Source organism: Hemibagrus wyckioides, linkage group LG13 (assembly GCF_019097595.1).
Source record: "Hemibagrus wyckioides isolate EC202008001 linkage group LG13, SWU_Hwy_1.0, whole genome shotgun sequence".
Classification (NCBI taxonomy): domain Eukaryota; kingdom Metazoa; phylum Chordata; class Actinopteri; order Siluriformes; family Bagridae; genus Hemibagrus; species Hemibagrus wyckioides.
In genome coordinates, this window is record NC_080722.1 from 18,340,587 (window position 1) to 18,361,819 (window position 21,233).

Below are 21,233 nucleotides of genomic sequence, written 5' to 3' on the forward strand. Positions count from 1 at the left end.
AAGCGAACCTGCATGTTTTTGACCAGGAACTCGAGGAAGGAGCCCTGATGTAGCTGTCCAAACTCCCTGAATTTGAAATGATCTGCCAATTTCTTCTCCAGCCGGCTGAGATATGGCAGCGTCACCGTGCCCATGAAGCTGGATACACATTCCTGGAAGTACTGCTTCACAGCATCTGAAGCCACATGTTCCCAAAGCAGACAAGAGAGCTAGGTATGAATTCATTCACTCATGCATTAACACAAGAAATAAAGAGTATATTTGAATACATATAGGATCATCAAGACAATGAGGACCAAGTGACAGTCAAATGACTAAATCAGTACAATTACAGAAAGGCACCTTCAGTGGGGAGCATCTCAGTTGCCTTCTTCTCAGATGCTTTCTGCTCCTGGCTTTGTTTTTGGGGTTTCTCTTTTGGAGCTAGGTCATTTGGGATGGCCAGGGAGCCGCCACAGATAGCCAGCTGAAACAAGGTCCGAGCCAGCCTGTCTCCAGATACGTACATGAGGAAGTCCTGAACTCGCTGCAAATGCAGACACAGAAATTTTGCATTTGATCATTTAATCAGATAAACCTGACATATACTCCAATGCTGTAGGTACATTACAGCAGGGGTCCCTAACCTTTTTTGTACCATGGACCAGTTTGATACAGGACCATTTTACTGCGGCCCGGGGGGTGACATTTGTTTTTGGGTCATTTTAGCGTGGGTTAGCTTGCAGACTTGCTGATGTATGGAAAAAACCCACGACTGCGTCAAATGCGGGAGTGTGGCGTGGTTGGCAGTGGCAATTTTTCAAAAATAAAATACATATAATTTTAAGTTATATATATAAAATTAGAAGTTTATCGTTTCTTTGCGGCCCAGTACCAAATGATCCACGGCCCGGTACTGGTCCGTGGCCCGGTGGTTGGGAACCCCTGCAGTACAGCATCTGTCTTCACCCGCTTTAACTTTTCCCCATTGTGTAGTTTTAGGACCTCAAACTAAATTGGACTTATTAGGGATTTTATGTCATGAATACACAGTATGTCTACCCTATAATAGAGAAGAAGCGATGCCGCAAGCTGCCATCTGAAGTCACATAATTAGCTGCTTGGAGTCCACTTGTGTGCAATTAAATTGCCATGTGTTCTCAAAAGAAATACATAAATAAATAAATAATGTTCCTGCACCAGAACTTGTTAGATAATAGTCCTAAACAAACAGCATGAGGAAGACCACTGTGCTGTCAAAATAAATCCAAGCCAAAGTACTAGACAAGTATTTGGTTATAAAAAATATCCTGCATGACACTACTGAATTTATTCTTAAAAATGGAAGAAATATGGCACTTTGTCAATGTCGAATGTGGGAAAGTTAAAGGGGGGCAAAAATGTATACAAAGCACTGTGCAATTTTGTGAGTCACTCTGAATAAGGGCATCTGCCAAATGCCATAAATGATGTTCCTCTACCTCATCCATCAGTGTTAAAACACCACAAGTCCACTGTTAAGACACGGTGATCTTTACCACAGCAGTGACACTGATATAGTAGTGTGTGTGGAATTATGACTATACAGATCTTATTTACCCCCGTTTTCTTTTTTTTTATTAATTAAACATAAAAATTTCATTCATTCACATATCAGCTGAAAGGTCAAACAAGCCACTATAACTTAAAAGGGTAAATATCATCCAGATAAGATTCCAAGAGGTAGTAGAAAAGTAATAGGCAATTAGGCCAGTTTACCTTAAAAACATTACAAAAAACACCCTAAAAGGACTTTGAATCATTATTCTAATCTGCCAAACATGCTCAGAGGTCAGAGTACCATATTCCAGAGTGAGCAGTGATAACAGAGCTACAGGGCTTAGAAGTGTATGGAGCGACACCAGCCGTATGGAGTTTCCCTGATTTAAAATCAGCTGAAATATAAGTCTCTACTGAAATAACCTTTTAATCAACAGCGAGACTAATGCTACATTCACAAAGTGAGGAAGTGACCCGAGATCTTTCATTTACAATGAGAGGTGGTGACTTCCGGCGACATGAGCGTCTGTGAGTGTTGGTGACTAGATGTGGGCGTGTCCAGTTACGTGACAAACTTGAGAAAAGTTTAACTTTATGCAAATACGGAGCGACTTGGTGCAGCGTTTACCACTGGGAGTGTATGATCCATGGCAAAGAGCTGATAAAGACTGCTGAGTTTTAATATATATAAATGCCAAATCTCCCTAAGGAGCGTTTCATTTTAGCTGCAAGAAAACTGACGTGTTGTCAAATGGTATTCTAGTTGCACCACCCAACGAAACGTTGTTACTATGGTAACCAGTAATATTGGTGACTTCTGGAGTACTGGTGACTTGCAGTAATTCAACTGCAAATCCAAAAAAAACAGGTCGAAACCTGATCCTGTTCACCTTGGTCATCCTTTGATTGAAGATGCCCGCGGAGTTAGTGAAGATCTCAAAGACGGCCTCGGAAGCGGTCAAGCTGGCGTATTTCTTCCTGAGCTCCAGGCTGCCAGAGGAGGAGTAGAGCGGTGCTCCCTGTGCCGGCTCCAGCAAACTCTTTCTAACCTTCCACAGCCTGTTTTCTACCTCCTCCTCGATCTCCTTCTGAATGGCCTCTCTGGCTCTCTCCATACAAGCGCTCTCACACCCATACGCCTTCGATAATGTCTGAAAGCCAAACCAGGGGAGAGAGTTTGAAAGTGGACGACGATCGTGAATCGTGAATGCAAATATGCTGCGTCACCGACTTACCGAAATGGGCAGACCAACACTCTGGATCCGGATTCCGAGCGCGTACGGTGAATCACAGCTATACTGGTCTGCAAGGTACTTCAGGAACTCAGCAAGGTCTACCTTTTGCTTGTTCAGCTTTCTCCTGAAGTTACGAAGACTCTACAGAACGATTAATCAGAAAAAGGATTAAGCGTGTTTGCCTTTTTCTTTCTCTAAGGCTTGTTATTACACACACACACAAATCTAAACCAACCATGAAAGCAAATATAATGCATATGATAAAAGCTCTCACCCTAAGAAGATCCACCGTCTCGATCTGGTGTATATCATCATCTTTAGTGTTGCTGTCTATCGTGAACAGACGATGAACAATCGGGATTTTACAGAGCGGGCCTAGGTGGAGCTCCTCGAATCGCTTCTTGTTCTTGATGCCGGCAATAGCCTGACCCAACTCGTAGAGAGTGACCATGGAACAGATCGCCTCTATCGACTGACAGTGTGCAGATAAAATACAATAGCTCAGTTACGTGTGTGTGTTTGTGTGTAAGCAACATGCTTTTTGCGATTTCGGTACCATTGGTACTACATACAGTAGAATAAAACTAAGACCTGCCGATGTTATCATTCCATGTTCTCACTAGATAGCTATTTACCAACCATACGCAAGATCTGTAGTAAGTAGTTACACACAGTCTAATCCAGTGGTGTCCGATCTTTTCCAAAAAGGCCGGTTGTGGGTGCAGGTTTTCATCCCAACCAAGAAGAAGATGCCACACCTGATTCTAGTTTTAAATAGACCATTAGGTGTGGTTGGTTGGTTGGGAAACAAACCTGCATTCTGACCACCCCATTATGAATAAGAATGGACAGCTCTGGTCAAATCTATTTGAAGTAGGGGAGAACAGTGTATAAAGATATTGCAAATAACTAGCCATCAATGTAGAAGACAGAACAAAACTGTAACCCTGGATTGTAGAATTAGCAATCTGAATACCCATGTGAATTATAAACACACACTGCAGGCAGACTATTTAAAGCTTCTCACCTGAACGAAGAGGTTGATCTCTTTAACGGTGCGCTCGAGTTCCTTCAGAGCAGGGAGCTGCCAGTAAGATCTGATTCCCAATGCATTCAAGGATGACACTTGCAAAAGCATGCACACTTTGCTAATCACCTAGAAAACCAAAACACTATTCAATAAAACACTCAAAAACATGATTCGGTTACAGATTTACATTGCTGTTCACAAGTTTTGGAACACTTGGTCATTTCCTTGTTTTCCAGTTGTGCGCCAGGGTCTCCCACTCCTTTTTCTGTTCTGGTGAGAACCAGTCTGTGATGTTCTATGAATGGAGTAGCTCAGAGCACGGTATAATAAGTTCTTCCCATGAAAAAAAAAAAAGAAAGATCTTTCTTTCTGTCCATTTTAAGCCTGTGAACAAGCCCACAACTCGTGATGCTCCAGATACTGAACTAACCTAAAGAAGGCCACTTTTATTGCTCCTTTAATCAGTACAACAGCTATGCTAGCACAATTACAGAAAAGGGTCTCTAATAATCAATCAGTCTCATAAAATAATTAGCTTGGATTAGCAAACATGAGATACAGAGAACCGATGGTTGTTGATGATGGGCTTCTGTAGATCTTGTTCAAAAACCATCTGATTCGTTTTATGTTTTTGAAATGGATACAAATGGCTTTTTCTTTGGAAAACAAGGAAATTTTTGAATAGTAGTGTATGAAGACTCAAACCTTCTCCACTGTGACGTGTTCCCCATCGGAGGCGATGTCTCGTCTGGCGTCCTCAGCGAGGCTGTTCACCTCGTCATGACTCAGCCTCGTCCTGCGCCTATCCACAGTTTCCTTCTTCTCGTTTGGCGCCTCCATGGCCTCTACTGCACGAACGTTAGCTCCGTGCACCTCTCTCAGCTGGGCGTGATGGACATCACGGAACACCAGGCTGCCTCCCTCTCGGCCATCTCGCGCTCTCCTCTCCTCGGCTCTGGAGGGTCTGGTACCGAGAGGTGGGAAGTCTGTCGACAATGTGAGGATGGAGTCTGCAGGAGGTGGAGTAGCAGTGAGCTGCCACACAGGAGAGGCACTCTTGGAGCGTACCACTTCTTCAGTCACCAGGTGTGTCAACGGACCACGTTGTGGGCTCGCAGTAGGTGTAGCGAACACTGATGCTGTTGAGTGAAAAAGCAAAGAGGCATGTGAAGAAGAGTGAAAGAAATGAATTCATGCTGAAAATTCAATCTGCACAGCTTTAAATATTTTCACTCATGCATTCACATTAATCAATCCCACTCTGGATGTGGATGGGAGGAAAATGAATTAGACACCAACTAGGAGCATGGAAATGAGATCACTTTTGCAATTACACCACTCTGTGTTGTATGACTGTCATAATGCATGAAAATTATGCTGACATTACGTACTAGCAGGGCTTCCTGCTTCCTGTTCTGCAATAACCTGTGCCTGGCCAACAGTTGCCTGTTGAGTGCTGATCTGACTGTTGTACAGTGACATATACAGTGCCAGTGGCAGTATAGCCCCAAAATGTAGGAAGTAGCCATTCATCAGCTGTGTAATGGAAGTTGCAGCAGCTGGGTAGACTCTGATAACCTCCTTAACCTTCTCCAGTAGTTCCTCATGGGTCATCTCACCTTCCTTTCGCTTTGGCATGGCACCAAAAGATATTCCAGAGTTCATTGTGGGAGGGGTTTCATTCAGTGAGGCTGCTGACTCATGAGTATTCTTGTGCTTTTTGTGGAAGATGCTGCCATTTTCCACCAGCAAATCCTTCGATAGGGAATCGACAAAACTGCTGACTGAAGCGAAGCCTAAGTTTGAAACAATCAGCTTTCTCTTGTAGCGATGACTGAAGAACCCAGCTAGGCGCTTAAGAGGGATGCCTTCTGGGTGATCTTGAACCAATTCCACTACTTCCTCTGATGTTTTGTCCTTGTCTGCATTTTGCAAAGCAGAAAGAAGAGGTGAGAAACCTTTATTGGACACACCAGTAAAAATGATAAGATACATGGTATGTAATGCAGTTTGGGAAGATCTGAAGATCTTGCAACACTGGCTATGACCTGGGAATAGTAGAAATCTTTATACTGTATTAATGCTGCCTGGCTGAACCTGTTTTCAGATTGAGAGGAAAAGGAAAATACCTTCTGGGCAGCTTTGAGCCACTTCCACCTTCTCTGCAGTGTCCTGGGTCTGAGCTATGTGCTTTCTGTGGAAAACTGTTCCATCTATTACCAGCAGATGCTCGGTCAAAGAGGCAATAAAATCAGCAAGGTTGGAGAAGCCAGCATCTGACACCGTCAGGTTATGATGATACTTCTGATTGTAGAAGACAGCAAGCTTCGAGAGCAGGATTCCATCGGGGTGACCTTCTACGAGTCGTATGACCTTCTTACTCAATTTACCCATTTCTTCATCTGCAAAAAAAGAACATTATTTAGCGGCAGAAGATAATCGGATCTACATAATTACAATTCCTAGGAAATTCTAGGAATTCTACCTATAGCAGAATAATAGGCTTAATAGGTTATAACTTTTAGGAAACCTCATATTGTCACGGTTTTTAAAGCTTAAATGGTTTATATGAGGGATGGCTCAAGTTCCCAGGTCATGTGATTGATATCAGCAACCTGATATCAATTACATGACCTGGGGGGAAAAAACAAACATGGACGTACTCAGGGACAAGGACAATGATTTGGCAGAAATTTAAAAAATATATATAAAAAAAATGAAAAATACAAATAAAAGCTTTGCAACATTTTATGAAAAATTATTTTTATGAATACAAATGTTTATTATAGGATTGTATTGTAAAAAATAATTCCATGTTCTCCTCCGTACTGTGTTCGCAGCTGCCACTCCCAGTCTCACACCTAAGTACCTGCCCAGTGGTCTCTGTGTCTCTGAAGATCTGGAGTCAGATTAGGAAAAACTTCGGTCTTTCAGGTCCCTCTATTTTAGTTTCAGTTAAAAGGAACTGCAGTTTGCAACCCTCCAAATCTGACCCAGCATTCAAGATCTGGCAGGCCAACGATATCTCCAAGATAAGCGATCTGTACACTGAGGGTATTTTTTCATCTTCTCCACAACTCTCATCTAAATATAACCTTCCGAGTCACCACCTGTTTCGTTTCTTTCAGATCAGAGACTATGTAAAGAAGCAGTTTCCCCATTTCCCAAATCGCCCCCCTGAAAATCTAACAGAAAGTCTACTGACAGTGGGCACTGCCACTAAGAGATCCATCTCGGTTTTGTATGGTCTTATGTGGTCAGCCTCCTCACAACCTCCCACTGCGGTTAGAGCTGCATGGGAAGACGGCCTTAACATTAAATTTGAAGAAAACGAATGGGAGACAGCGCTATCTTTAGTACACTCGTCTTCCATATGTACCCGTCACAGCCTGATCCAGTGTAAGGTTCTTTATAAAATCCACTACACCAATGCAAGACTGGCTAGAATCTTTCCCATTTTATCTCCAGCTAATCATGTCCACATGTTCTGGTCGTGCCCTAAATTAACATCATTCTGGACACACATTTTTGACACTCTAACCAGGGCCTATGAACACATTATTGTCCCCAACCCATTATCTGCAATATTTTCTATGTCCCTCATTACAGATCTGCCCGGAGCAGCGAAACAGGCACTGGCATTTACCACCCTGCTAGCCCGAAAACTAATTTTGCTCCGTTGGAAGCTCGCCCATCCCCCATCACATAAACACTGGGTGAAGGAGGTTCTCTACAACCTACAACTTGAGAAGCTTAGATTTTCTCTCAGGAGCTCTGTAGGGAAGTTCCATAAGACATGGGACCCCTTTCTGGAAGTTACTACCTCACCTGTCCATCCCCAAGACTTAGAGGAAGGTAAGGGAAGGGGTATTTTTTTATTTTTAATTGTTATTATAATTTTATATATATATATATATATATTTTTTTTTTATATATATATATATATATATATATATAAAATTATAATAACAATTAAAAATAAATAAACAAAAAAACTTCATACAACTATTTTACTATTCATCATTATTTTAAGTACTAATACTGGATGTGTGTATGTGAATGCTATGAGTGTGTGTCTGTACTGTATATTTTTTTAAAAATTTTACTTGAAATATTATATATATATATTTTATTCCACGTTTACCTTTTATTGAAAAAGTCTAAGATCTAAGATCGATAAATGAGGCCCAATGTTTTCAAATTGTTTTAAAGCAGTTTCTATCCTTTTAACAGGCAAAGCCAAAAAATATTAAATTAATCAGAATATACAATGTGCAATATATCGATTAATTGAACCCTGATGTGTTAAAAGAAACAGCAACGAATTAGTGTTTATATATTCTTGCCCTTTAAAGGGTTAAGCAACAAGATTCAGTTGATGCTGTTGGTTGTAGCCGAGTATTGACGAGAAATATTTTAAAACCTGCAAAAACACAAATACTTTCTATCCCACAACGATAAACCAAACCAATAAACAAATTCTGTCAATATGAGAAATATGTCAGAGGATAAAACAGTAATTCGAAGCAGCAAAGAAAAACAGAAAAATTGACATGTCAGAGTATCATTAATCATGAAAAAATGAAATAAAAACAAATAAAATCCCAAATTACGAATCCAAATGTATCGAGAACCATCAAATATCAAACATATCAGTCTTACCATGAGAGAGCAGTGTCTGTAATAAGTCGAAACCTAAAAACTGAGGAGAAATGTGTCTGCTGTTGTTATATATATATCGCTCCACCTCCATCAGAAAGCAAAAACACAGTCATGCTCCAGACAGCCAATGAGAAATTTCATTAGAAAAGGAAACAGAAAGCAACTGTCCAATAACAGCCGGCTCTTAACTTTCATTTTCAGAGAAACAGGGAGGGGAATTGCAAATCCAAAGCCTACAATTTTAGTCAATTAAAAAAAATCTATTTTGTTAGCTTTTGTTTTCTTTTATTATTATTCAGCAGGACAGATCTGAGTAATATCAGAGACGTTACCATGCAGCATGCATGTAGAAAAGCAGGGTGAGGTTTTAAGTTTCACTTTCCTGCTCCTGTTGTTATGGCTCTGAGCTGCTGAGGAAGTCACATGACTGAGTGAATTACTCACCAGCTCCAGCTGAACGCTCCCACTTCCTGAAATTTTTCCATCACTGCATCCCAGGGAGACAGAAATACCTTCGTCTAGTTATGTAACCTACCTTACATAGTACATACTACCGAACAAAGTATTCAGGTCCTTGAACTTCTCCACATTTTGTAGCTCCTTCAGGGCTGCTTCTCTGACTAACTGATGCCCCACTTACCCTGACTTTTTTCAAGATAGCTACTCTAGTCAGAATTAGAATTAGAATTGTGCTGTAATCTTACCATGTTTTAATAATGCATTATAAGGTGCTGTATATATATATATATATATATATATATATATATATATATATATATATATATATATATATATATATATATATATTGCTTAATACTTTATATTATATTGCACCGCTTAATATTTTCTAAACATTCGGATAGCTTCCTTATCTGTTTCTTTAGGCATGTTTCCTAATAAATGTTGTGGTTTTCCAGGCTCAAGTATGTTTATATAATCACATGACACATTTTTGTGTGTGTGTGTGTGTGTGTGTGTTAAAGGTTACTCCGTTCAACCGGTGACTTTTAATGATCATTGGTTGCATGAGAGTAGTCTCAGAGCAAGAGTAATATCTTGCATGGATTCAAGATTTCCTAATATTTACATTTATAGTATTTATGGACATTTATATGTCCATAAATATTTGTATTTATATAAAGGTCCAGTGGTTTCAGCTGGGCAGTGTTAAGATTTGAACTCACAACCTTCTGTTCAGTCCAATGCCCACTGACCCACACATGATCTCCATTTTAAGGAAGGACACTTTTTGTTTTAGTAAAATGAAAGCTATACTCCTACTCTGTCCACAGTGCGCCATAAAGGAGTTGTTCTTATAGTGGACTCTGTGAAGCATGAGCAGGGAGCCCTGTTTGTTATTTCATTTAGTATTGTTGAAGCAGCAGAAACCACAATCCCAATTATCAAATTTATTATATTTATCATTGATTTCTCACTCCTACTCCTACTGACCTGTTTAAGTAGTCAGTAGAATTGATGTGGTTTAATACAAAAATACAAAGAATTAAGGCTATGAATAATTTTTCAACTTGGACTTTATGTCTTCTGATAGTGGAAAGTGCAGGAATAAAATAAATAGGCAAAATAAACAGGTGAAATACTTTTGAATATCTATTATTATATTTTTGTATGTTGGTTTGTAAGTGAAAAATTGGATTGTTGGATGGAAATAAATCGATATTGAGGGGTCCATGGAATGTATTATTTTGTAATTAAAAGGCTCACGGGATGTAAACAAAAAAAATTTAACCCCTGCCTTAAGGTTAACTGTTTTGCAATGAAAGCTAAAATCATTATTATAGTTGATCATTGTATTGTTTTTTTTAATCATACACCATTCAGCCATAACATTATGAGCAGTGAGAGGTGAAGTGAATAACACTGATGATCTCCTCATCATGGTACCTGTTAGTGGGTGGGATATATTTGGGAGCAAGTGAACATTTTGTCCTCAAAGGTGATGTGTTAGAAGCAGGAAAAATGGGCAAGCTTAAGGATTTGAGCGAATTTGACAAGGGACAAATTGTGATGGCAAGACCACTGGATCAGAGCATCTCCAAAACTGCAGCTCTTGTGGGGTGTTCTCGGTCTGCAGTGGTCAGTATCTATCTAAAGTGGTGATCAGGGTCATGGGTGGCCAAGGCTCACTGATGCACGTGGGGAGTGAAGGCTGTCCCGTGTGATCCGATCCAACATACGAGCTACTGTTGCTCAAATTGCTGAAGAAGTTAATGCTGGTTCTGTTAATGCAGGTGTCAGAATACACAGTGCATCACAGTTTGTTGTGTATGGGGCTGCATAGCCACAGACCAGTAAGGGTGCCCATGCTGACCCCTGTGCACTGCTGAAAGCGGCAACAATGGGCATGTGAGAATCAGAACTGGACCACGAAACAATGGAAGTAGGTGGCCTGGTCTGATGAATCACGTTTTCTTTTACATCACGTGGATGGCTGGGTGTGAGTGCATCGCTTACCTGAGAACCACATGGCACCAGGATGCACTATGGAAAGAAGGCAAAGCCGGTGGAGGCAAAGTCATGCTTTGGGCAAAGTCATGCTTTGGGTCCTGCCATCCAAGTGGATGTTACTTTGACACGTACCACCTACCTAAGCATTGTTGCAGACCATGTACACCCTTTCATGAAAACGGTATTCCCTGATGGCTGTGGTCTCTTTCAGCACGATAATGCGCCGTTCCACAAAGCAGAAATGGTTCAGGAATGGTTTGATGAGCACAACAACCAGTTTGAGATGTTGACTTGGCCTCCAAATTCCCCAGATCTCAATCCAATCCAGGATCTGTGGGATGTGCTGAACAAACAAGTCCGATCCAACTTACAGGACTTAAAGGATCTGCTGCTAACATCTTGGTGCCAGATACCACAGCACACCTTCAGGGATCTAGTGGAGTCCATGCCTCGATGAGTCAGGGCTGTTTTGGCAGCAAAAGGGGGACCAACACAATATTAGGCAGGTGGTCATAATGTTATGCCTGATCGGTGTACTTTCTCTTATATAAGTCAGTTTTTTGTGTCAGTTCATTACCACGTAAGATCGTGTACGTGACAAATAAACTTTGAACAAAAGAACAAACGTTTTTCTATCAAGTGCAACAAAATGGAGGACCAGCAATGTTCTACTGTGCGGTGTTCAGTACTGTAGATGTGTGGTCAGCGTGGACAAAGAAGTCTGTCTGAGATCTAAAAAATTATTTATACTCGTGAATAGACTAAAAAGTAACAGGATTGCAAAATGGTAAATAAATATTAGTGGTGGAGGTCAGGATGTGAGAATCACCCAGATACCTTCTTCAAGTATTTATACAACCACAGTTCCATATGTAACTAGTGTTTTCCTTTCAGTTCAACACATTTCCATCTTGGCTTTCCAGAGGATTTCATGGATCTTTTAACATTTAAAGTAGTTATTTTGTCCGTGCGATATCTGAAGCTGAAGATGATCTGAACGATCTGAAACATCTTCAGTAAGTCTGGAGAAGTGTTTAGCTATTTAAAGATCTGTGCGTAATGGTTACTTGTACTTTAACCAGCATCTTTAGAATGAGCTTGATCCTGAGGAACCTGTCTGATATGTGCGTGAGAGGCTGGACGACGGCGTAATGGGTAACATTCCCACCTCATGGGTCCCAGGTTTGATTCTGACTTCATGTCAGTGCAAACATGTTTTACATGTTCTCCCTATATGTTTCCTTTGGACTTTTAAAACACCTCCCCAAAACACCCCGGGTGGTGCGCTAAATTGCACCAGGTGATAATGAGTGTGTATGTGAGGGCATGGTGCCATGCAATAAACTGGATTCCCATCCAGTGTGTATTTCTGTCTCACACTCTCTATCCAGGACCGGGGGGCACTGGTGGCCCAGTGGTAGGTTTCTCACCTACCATGCGGAAGGCCCGGGTTCGATCCCCAGCCACTGGATTCAGTGCCGGTCCCCAAGCCTGGATAAAATGGGAGGGAATCCGGTGTAAAAACCTGTGCCAAGTTGTTGTGTGGACCAGTCGGTCCACTGTGGCCACCCCTCACATACATGTAGGGAGCAGCCAAACAACTCACTATCCAGTTTCACAGCCACTCTGACCAGGACAAGGTTTTATTTTTATTTTTTTTTACTTCAGATGAATGAATGAGATACAATAGATATGCTGAACAGGAATAGGGAGGTTCTGGTCCTGGACCAGTACTGTAGTGTACCTGATGTTGTAGTATGGTAAGAAGTCACACGTCCATGTGAAGAGGAGGATGCCAAGCGTCTGTATCCTAAAGTTTCTGATCAGTGATGTTCTCCCAGCCCTCAGTGTGAGTGTGACCTGCGGCTCATCACTTTCTGTCTCACTTCTGTTTACAGTCTCTCTCATTGTTCAGTGAGTGTGAATGTTACACGTGATGGAGTCACAGACTGGTGGAAATCCTAACCCCAAGGCAACATCGCAGACACGGAGATCTCTGGCTGGGGAAGTTGGACTGTGATAAACACTCGCTAGGTAATAACTTCCTCATGCACGTCGACGCATACGAGCTGTTTTCTATCACTGTGATAAAAGTCTTCATTCCGTTAAACCTACACCGAGTCTGGATCCTCCGCACAATATTTGTATTTATCCAGCAGGAGAAAAGAAACGTCTCAGATCCAACACACACACACACTGCTGCCCCCTACAGGACTGGAGCCGGTGTACGACGCTGTAATATATCTTAGCCTATATTGAATATATTATTTTTTTAAAATCTTTTTCTATTTCATTCTGGTTTGACTTTAAAATAGACATCACCAAAATAATTACACAAAGCCCTTGATTTAGAACTTCATGATATTTTACTTTGCTTTCAAAACCCCATATTTTTTTCTGATAAACACAATTACGTCACTGATCTGTTAATTATCTTAGCAAAGTATTATGTTCATAAGACAATAAGATAATTCAACAGAAACCATCATCTATTACCTTTCATAACACTGGTCTTAAAATATATTTTCTAAAGCTTTTCAAATTTATGTAACTGCCCTTATATAGCACTTATATTTTTTGTCCTGGTATTTATTTATTTATTTATTTAAATGTATCATTTATTTTGTTTCATATTTATGCTTATGTTCATTTTATGTTTTGTTGTCTTTGCTTTTGTCTTGTTGACATTGTTTTGTTTCTGCCCTGCGCTTCTTGTATTGTACTTGTATGTGATGGAACCAAAATAAATTTATATATATATATATATATATATATATATATATATATATGTGTGTGTGTGTGTGTGTGTGTGTGTGTGTGTGTGTGTGTTTCATAAGGATTGGCTTCTACTTATCGGACATTATACATTTTCCTTCAGTATAAACAAATAAATTCTTTAAAAAATTATTCAGGACACTGTTGGCTCTCAATGTGAGACCTTTTACTTCTGTTGGAATAAACTTACACAGAATTTCTAGCAGTTAAAGATAAGGTCAAAATTATGATGTTACGTTTTTAGCACCTCAGAGAGCTGGAATTGATATGATATCACCATTTACTTCGAAGATCTAAATATTTTCATGATTTTTTAAAATAATTTTCTATGAATATATTGGCTGTAGTAGGCTAGGTGAAAAGAGAAATACTTGGACTTGGAAACTTGGAAACTACCAGCACTGATTTTCTACTTTCATATAAGATATATGACATACAGTGCTGAACATAGACAAAACAGGCACAAATTCCTTTTTTTTGGCTTCTGAATGAATGAATGAATGAATGAATGAATGAATGAATGAATAAATAAATAGGAAGCCTGTTCCAGAATAGTAAGACATAATTATGATGTCACATTGAGATAAATCATAATTGTCACAAGTCACAGTTATATATTGGTAATAATTACAGGGTAAAAGAAAGAATGATACTACAACTCAAGTTTATGTTACTTTATGAGATGATTTGTCATAATGTTGACATACTAAATGCTAATTATGACATAACAGGTTCCTCTGTGTTAGCTAGCTTGCTTGCTTGTTCCTGCAGGACATTACACGTAATGTTAAACAGTTACACTTAAAGGGTTGTAGTGGATATTCTGGTGTTATTTATGCTAGAGTATCACAGTGAGATTTGCAAGTTTTTCGGTCTCACGTCATGTCACATTGTTACAGATAACAGACAACAAAATCAACAACAACAATCATTATCATCAGCTTTATCATCAATATCATCATATATTACTGTATTAGGTATTACTATACTATATATTCCTATGCCTATGTCCCTTGGAACAAAATGAACTATAAAAAGAAATTGACAAATATATTAAATAGTTTCTATTATATGAAATGTGGTGTTTTAAATTTTTTAAGACATACCGTGTGATATGCTTCATATATTCAACGAAAGTTTTACTGTATAAAAACCTTTATAATTGTATGAGAGTGTAGGAAAACATATTTGGAGCTCACTCTAAAATCTACTGTAACATACATTTCTCTTTGATTAATTATTTACATATCCCAGCTCTCACCACCAAATGGTGGTCATAAGTAGACGGTGATCAGGAAGTGTGAACTAGCTCACAGCCGAGTGTCGACTCTGGGGATTTCAAGACTTTGTTTAAGAATATCACCTCTAGGCTTTTGTATTGTCACCTTCAAGGCCTTTAAAACTGCAAAGTATGTGCCTTTTTACTGGACTTGATGACTACAGTGCCACTGCAGTGTGTTCTGATGTCCAATAAAACATTCCTGCTGAACACTACTTCCGAGTCCCCTGGTCTGCTTCGGTGCATTCACAACAAGACCGAAAACTGACATCCAGTCTTAATTAAAATATTACTGACTACAACTTAATAAGATCATTAAGTCCTCCAAATAAGATAAGTAATTAATTTCCATGGCTTTAGTAATTCAGGGTAAGAAGATAATTAGCCTTAGTGTGACCACAGATTAAAAAGGTGTGCTGGAATGAAAAGTAATCCCTTCATGAAATAAACATTTTCTCTTCTTTAATAATTTGGATGAATAAAAAATAATGATGTCACCAGTGTGTCCCTGTGGTATATTAATAATGAAAAAAAGGAATGCTTTCTTTTGTTTATTTATTTATTAGGAAAATTGGATTAATACTTGATGTGTATTATTTGTAGTAATGTAGTAATATTTAGTAGTAAAATAGATCAATCTACATCCTATGTAAAATATGGAGTAAACCCACTAAACTATTGCTCTTAGTATTGTTCCCACCTTTGATCATGACAGGCCCACATCACCATCTGCATTAGTAAATTTATGAATAAACAAACGGCGAGTTTGTTTTAATCCCAAAAGAATTTGAACGTGACATTGTTCATCTTGTCTTTGTAAACTGTATTAAATTTCTCAGTTTGGGCCTCAGTAAACAGGTTCTTCCAGTCACCAGATATTCCTGAAGAAAAATAAAGAACACGGAAGCATTTAGATTTTTGGCCACAAGTTCACAACCTCTACGAAAACACTGCAGTTAAAGTTTTAGATTTACATTTAATCGTTTAGGAGATGCTCTTAAACATACAAAAAGTGACACACAAAATGTGTTTTGAATGACCTTTTCGGAGAAACTCCGACTTCTTCTGATTCATGAACTCTTCTGGAACCAGCGAATAGTTGGACATCTTGTTCTGCTTCATGTTCTTAAACAGACAATTCTCGGCTATTTTCTCGATCACTTCTGGGCTCAGAGGCTTCTCGAGAAACTGGGCCATTTTCGTGACAGAGCCTTTCAAGTCCTGCAGCATATATTTATGATTATGAACATGACTTAGTGATTATTGTGTAAGATGCATGGCTGCTTATTATGAAAATAAATGGTGGTTAGAGTAGAGTAATGTGCAGTATGAGATCAGCAGCAATTGCTTACTTGTATCATCTCCTCATAGGAAATATAGAAAATATGATCTTGGTCTTTTGCCTTGAGCCAGCCTTTCACATGGTCAAACCATGAACCAAACATTACTGTGGACAGGGAAAATGAAAACAGTGAAGTTTATCACAGACGACACACAAAATCAGAGGCTGACGATATATAGTACAAATCCACTGCAATGGACATCTGACTTATAACTTAATCATTTCCTCTACAGTTCTTGATTCCGCAATCACAGACATCACTGCCAAATCAAGCAAACTCCAGGAAGAGCCTGCATTTTTCCAAATCTCTGCAGAATTCTTGCAGAATTGAGCCAAGAAATGTCATGTGAGGTATTACAACCCAAAGCACTTTTTGTTTAACGTGTGTGGAATATGAGCACAAATACCATATAATAAGTAATGACATGTGTGTCTTCACTTATAGGAGTTTAAAAGTGCTTGCAATTTCACCAATTCAAGTAGGTATTCAGAAAGAAAGCACAAAAATCTTCTTATACTGAAAAAATCTGCTGCAAAATCGAGCATTTCTGGCTGCACCAATCACAAAAAAAACCTGTGAAATACTGGAGGGACACAGTAAGTTATTTATTAAATATTAATTTATTTATCTATAGCAACTGTTATTTAATTATTCATTAATTACAATGAAGCTGACAGGGAAGGTACCAACAATACACAGAGTTAAAATATTATGTTAACACCTTATTCTGTATCTAAAATAACCATTTATTGCATATAAATAAAGTATTTAATACAAGTCACACTATCCCATTTTGCTATACGTTATAGTCTGTATTTTAACGTCACCTTTTGAGCAAGTTAGAAATGTAAAGTGAAAACGATGAAAGAGTTTTACTTTTGCCGTTCAGAAACTTTTCCAGAAACTCATCAGCAGTGCCGGGATTGACCAGATATGAAGCCATTCCATAGTAGTGGAAGGAGGATGTAAACACGTCCTTAGGGTTCCGCATTACGTAAATGACCTGGAAAATAATTGAAGACTGTCTTTCGTCAGTTTACTATAAAGCTATATATTAACCAATATGCCTGCTAGGATATTATTACTAAATGAAATGCTAGGGTGTGTCCCAGTTAAGAGAATTTTTATTCTTAATGAAAGTGTGTACCATGAACCATGGAAGTATAAGGTTTAAATTGGGAATTAATAAAATACTTAACCAGAAAAAGGCAAAAGTACATATAAACTTGTGTTTTATAATAATAAATAGTAAATAAAATAGAATAATAACTTATTCTGGCAAAATCATCTTGAAATAGAAATAGGTAAATATGTTGGATATTTCAGGACTAGGAATTCAAAAGAAGTACAATTGCTTGTAATCCAAATATGTGAGTGTAACAATATAAGGTACTAAAATCCAGATTCCGAATTCTTTTGGACACAATCTACGCAAACATTTTAGTCAGAAATGTATAATAGGAAGAGTGCATCCTAATACTTTTGGCTTGACTTTGAAAAACGACTCGTTCATCATGCCGTAATGGAAGTGAGTCGCAAAGACGCGTGGAGAGGGCCTCTGCTCCAGATTGAGTATCTTAGCCCGGTGCTCCTCCAGCCATGGAACCCGGTCCCAGTTTGGTATAGTGTGCACTGGAGTGAGATCTCCTTCGCTGTGGATCAGAGGAACAATCTCCTGCAGCCATGTTGTGCCTGAGAAGAAAACATCATGAGACCAATAATAACCCAGTGACACAGGTTAGTAAAGAAGACTGTTGCGGTGTGGTGACTTAAACTGACCACAGAGCATTCATTATCAATATGGTGTCGATTAGATGTGGGCGTGTCCAGCGAGGTGACAAAGTTTAACTTGCAAATGTGGAAATGTGCAAAGATAGAGCGATTCAGTCCTGCGATTAACAATGAGAGTGAAGACCCATTGTAGAGCAGGTGTGATCCGTGCCAAAGAGCACACTTCTTCTTCATCTCGTATGATATGCTGCAGATCTACTGTGGTGAATTTTATATACAAACACCAAATCTCCCTCCAGAATGTTTGATTTTAGCGGCAATAAAGCCGCTGATAAACTTTGTTACTATGGCAACCAGATGTAGGCACGCCTACTAGCAATTTCAACGTTCAGCTGCTGGAGTGATTGTATGTGTGAACGTAGGTTAATGGTTTGCATGTAACCAAAGCAGCAACAACACCTCGGGGTTTGTTTAATTCTGTTCTTCAAAGTGTATTTTGTCTGAAGCTGCATTCCACATTCTTGTCTGAAATCCTAAAGCAGATTGCATCAGATTGTTTATCTTAGTTGGCTTCATTTACCAGACATGTCCAGTCTTTTACCCAGTATCATGCTGCACTGCATTTCTCTGGTCAACATACCTCAGAACTGTTTCCTACATTCAACAGACACATGCCTCCTGCTGCAAAATCTCCTATAGTAAAATGATCTACCATTTTATTGAAATGAAAACCTTACTATAGACAAAAAAAGAAGTTTATCTCTATTATTTAAACAGTTATATAATCCTGCCAGTTGGAAATGAAACCAAATGCTGTATATCTAGCAAAAACTGTTTAATGTACTGTAAATGAATGTGCTCTAATGTTCATGAGGGGAAAACGAGCTCAGGGTTTATTTAGTACTGTTCTGCAAAACTATATCTTTTACATTTTAACCCTGCCAGTACTGCAGGTCAGGTTTAGGCAAAGTGCATGCCTGAAACTGCAATATACACTATGCTGCTTTGCATGCATATGAATGTGATATAGAGTTTTCCCACCCTTTGCAGCTATAACAGCTTCGACGTTTCTGGGAAGGCTTTCCACAAGGTTTAGGAGTGTGTTTATGGGAATATTTTGACCATTCCTCTCGAGAGCGCATTTGTGAGGTCAGTCACTGATGCTGGACGAGAAGGCCTGGCTCACAGTCTCCTCTCTAATTCATCCTAAAGGTGTTCTATCGGGTTGAGGTCAGGACACACCAAACTCTCTCATCTTTATGGACCTTGTTTTGTGCAGTCATGTTGGAAGAGGAAGGGGCCATCTCCAAACTGTTCCCACAAAGTTGGGAGCAGGAAATTGTCCAAAAAGTCTTGGTATGCTGAAGCATTAAGAGTTCCTTTCACTGGAACCAAGGGGCCAAGCCCAACCCCTGAAAAACAACACTTGGCAACATAGTGCACATTTTGTCTGAAATCTCAGCAACTCTGCATCCAGATTATTGCCTAAACAAAATATTACTAACATCAAATTAGTGGTGGAAACTTAATTACATTTATTGACTACAAATAGTGTTATGTTCAGTGGTTGCGGCTCTCCTGTAATTGAAGCACATTTCCTACTTGGGTTTTGCAAAACATAACAAAATCTTATATTATGTGAGAAAATGTGTATAAGGAATGAACCTACCTGATTTCGGATAGGTGACGATAAGGACATCATCTGAGCGAAATGTGAAATCTTCATAATATTTCAGGCTGTCCGGCGGGTGCAAATGTTTCGGCACAAAGACTCCTTTATACACGTCATATAAATCTGCCTCTGTCATTGTAGTAAAAGCACGGAAGGACTGATAGAGTTGGGCTTCTTTTCTTAGTCCAGATTTGGACAGTGAACTTCAATCTTCAATCTTTGGCCACAGTTTCTCGCCGCAAGCGAAAATAAAACCCCCTTTATTTGAGCTCCGACTCTTATCCATGAGTCAAATCATTTGGCTCGGTTCAAAAAAAAAAAAAGAGTCGACTCTTTCAGCGACTCTTTTAGAATTCTCACTTTATAATGAGCCGAAGTTTATATATACACTACTAGGGATGCCACAACACAATATCGAACCGTTCGGTGCGACCTCCACGGTTCAATACGCATATTTTTTTCTTTAAAACAATAATAACGATGCATTAAAAAAAAAAATATATATATATATATATATATATATATGCGCTGTTACCCTCTGCACCGCCTGTTTGTGTTTGCCTGCACGGTATGTCTACGTGCTGAGACAGACACGCCTCCCCGCGAGTAAATATCCAATCAGTGAACGCTAAAGTTAGGGGCGGTTGACCATGCTTGTGATGCTGGTGTCAGATTTCACTCTAACCGGTGAAGTGAGGCAGAAACACGAGGAAGCAGCTCCGTGATTCAGATCTGTGGTGTGGGGGCATTTGTTGTTGACCATGATGCAAAAACGGAAAACTAAAAATGACTGTGTTTAAGCAGTGTTCCACACGAGTTAGATACTGACATGGAAATACTTCCAACATGACCGCACATCTACAGCTCCATCACCCAGAGATATCACTGTGTGGAAGCGGGAGCCTTTTTTCCCGACCTCTACGAAAAAACGCGCAAAACGCTTTGGTTAAAGCACAAAGTCTTACTCTAATAACAGATAGCTGGAGCTCGGGGGTAACAGAGAGTTATCTCACAGTGACTGGTCATTACAGAGAGTTATCTCACAGTGACTGGTCATTACAGAGTTATCTCACAGTGACTGGTCATTACAGAGCGGATTGGGAAATAAAGAGCGCCGTCCTCCAAACCCGTCTCCTGTAATAAAGTCATACAAGCGCTAATTTTTTATACCTCACTATTTTCAGTACATTTTCATTGTTAGTTGATTTTTGCATTTAAGTAAAATAAAGAGAATTGCAACTAAAACCAGTATTTTTTTTCTTCTTAGCATGCTTACTGTTCCTGTCACCTAAACAAAGAATAATGGAAAAAAAAAACCCTTTAATTTGCCAAGCCATCCGAACCGAACCGAAAACCGTGGGTAAAAACCGCGGTACGTATTGAACCGTGGGTTAACTGTATTGTTGCATCCCTATACACTACTCACAAAAAGTTAAGGATTTCGGGTGAAATTTCAGGATGCACCTAAAATGCTCTATAACCTTTACAGGTGAACTTAATTTGACCTTCTCTACACTTT

General features: G+C 39.3%; 3 protein-coding genes across 8 annotated transcripts in view; 1 reads left to right on the forward strand and 2 right to left on the reverse strand.

Annotated features, from left to right (window-relative positions):
* Window positions 1–12,819, reverse strand: part of wu:fj29h11 (uncharacterized) — a 42,842-nt gene extending 30,023 nt beyond the window's left edge. The window contains exons 1-11 of one of the 5 annotated variants that reach the window (XM_058406291.1): window positions 12,659–12,819; window positions 12,349–12,405; window positions 5,913–6,185; window positions 5,175–5,705; window positions 4,489–4,922; window positions 3,781–3,909; window positions 3,028–3,225; window positions 2,754–2,894; window positions 2,409–2,669; window positions 343–526; window positions 9–175 (exon numbers count right to left, since the gene is read on the reverse strand). In XM_058406291.1, coding sequence (XP_058262274.1) covers window positions 9–175; window positions 343–526; window positions 2,409–2,669; window positions 2,754–2,894; window positions 3,028–3,225; window positions 3,781–3,909; window positions 4,489–4,922; window positions 5,175–5,705; window positions 5,913–6,177 — 2,310 coding nt within the window. In that variant the 5' untranslated portion in view covers window positions 6,178–6,185; window positions 12,349–12,405; window positions 12,659–12,819. Of the gene's footprint in view, window positions 1–8; window positions 176–342; window positions 527–2,408; window positions 2,670–2,753; window positions 2,895–3,027; window positions 3,226–3,780; window positions 3,910–4,488; window positions 4,923–5,174; window positions 5,706–5,912; window positions 6,186–8,445; window positions 8,784–12,348; window positions 12,406–12,658 lie in introns of those variants that run through there. The other 4 variants (XM_058406290.1, XM_058406289.1, XM_058406292.1 and 1 more) reach the window with 4 other exon arrangements.
* LOC131363589 (uncharacterized) lies at window positions 77–12,951 on the forward strand. 2 transcript variants are annotated; one of them, XR_009206348.1, is made up of 3 exons: window positions 77–213; window positions 7,393–7,638; window positions 12,813–12,951. XR_009206348.1 is itself a non-coding variant. In XM_058406294.1 (2 exons), exons 1-2 carry the CDS (start codon window positions 6,597–6,599, stop codon window positions 12,830–12,832), a joined length of 1,062 nt encoding a protein of 353 aa, XP_058262277.1. In that variant the 5' UTR covers window positions 6,535–6,596; the 3' UTR covers window positions 12,833–12,951. The 2 variants fall into 2 exon arrangements, 1 of the variants encoding a protein (XP_058262277.1); XM_058406294.1 differs by lacking the exon at window positions 77–213 and having other exon boundaries at window positions 6,535–7,638.
* Window positions 12,952–14,423: 1,472 nt separating this feature from the next.
* On the reverse strand, window positions 14,424–20,022 carry sult2st2 (sulfotransferase family 2, cytosolic sulfotransferase 2). The gene is made up of 6 exons (XM_058406795.1): window positions 19,712–20,022; window positions 17,792–18,003; window positions 17,188–17,314; window positions 16,321–16,415; window positions 16,009–16,189; window positions 14,424–15,849 (listed from the first exon to the last, which is right to left on the reverse strand). The coding sequence occupies exons 1-6, from the start codon at window positions 19,848–19,850 to the stop codon at window positions 15,740–15,742; spliced, it is 864 nt and encodes a 287-aa protein (XP_058262778.1). The 5' UTR covers window positions 19,851–20,022; the 3' UTR covers window positions 14,424–15,739.
* Window positions 20,023–21,233: the final 1,211 nt, after the last annotated feature.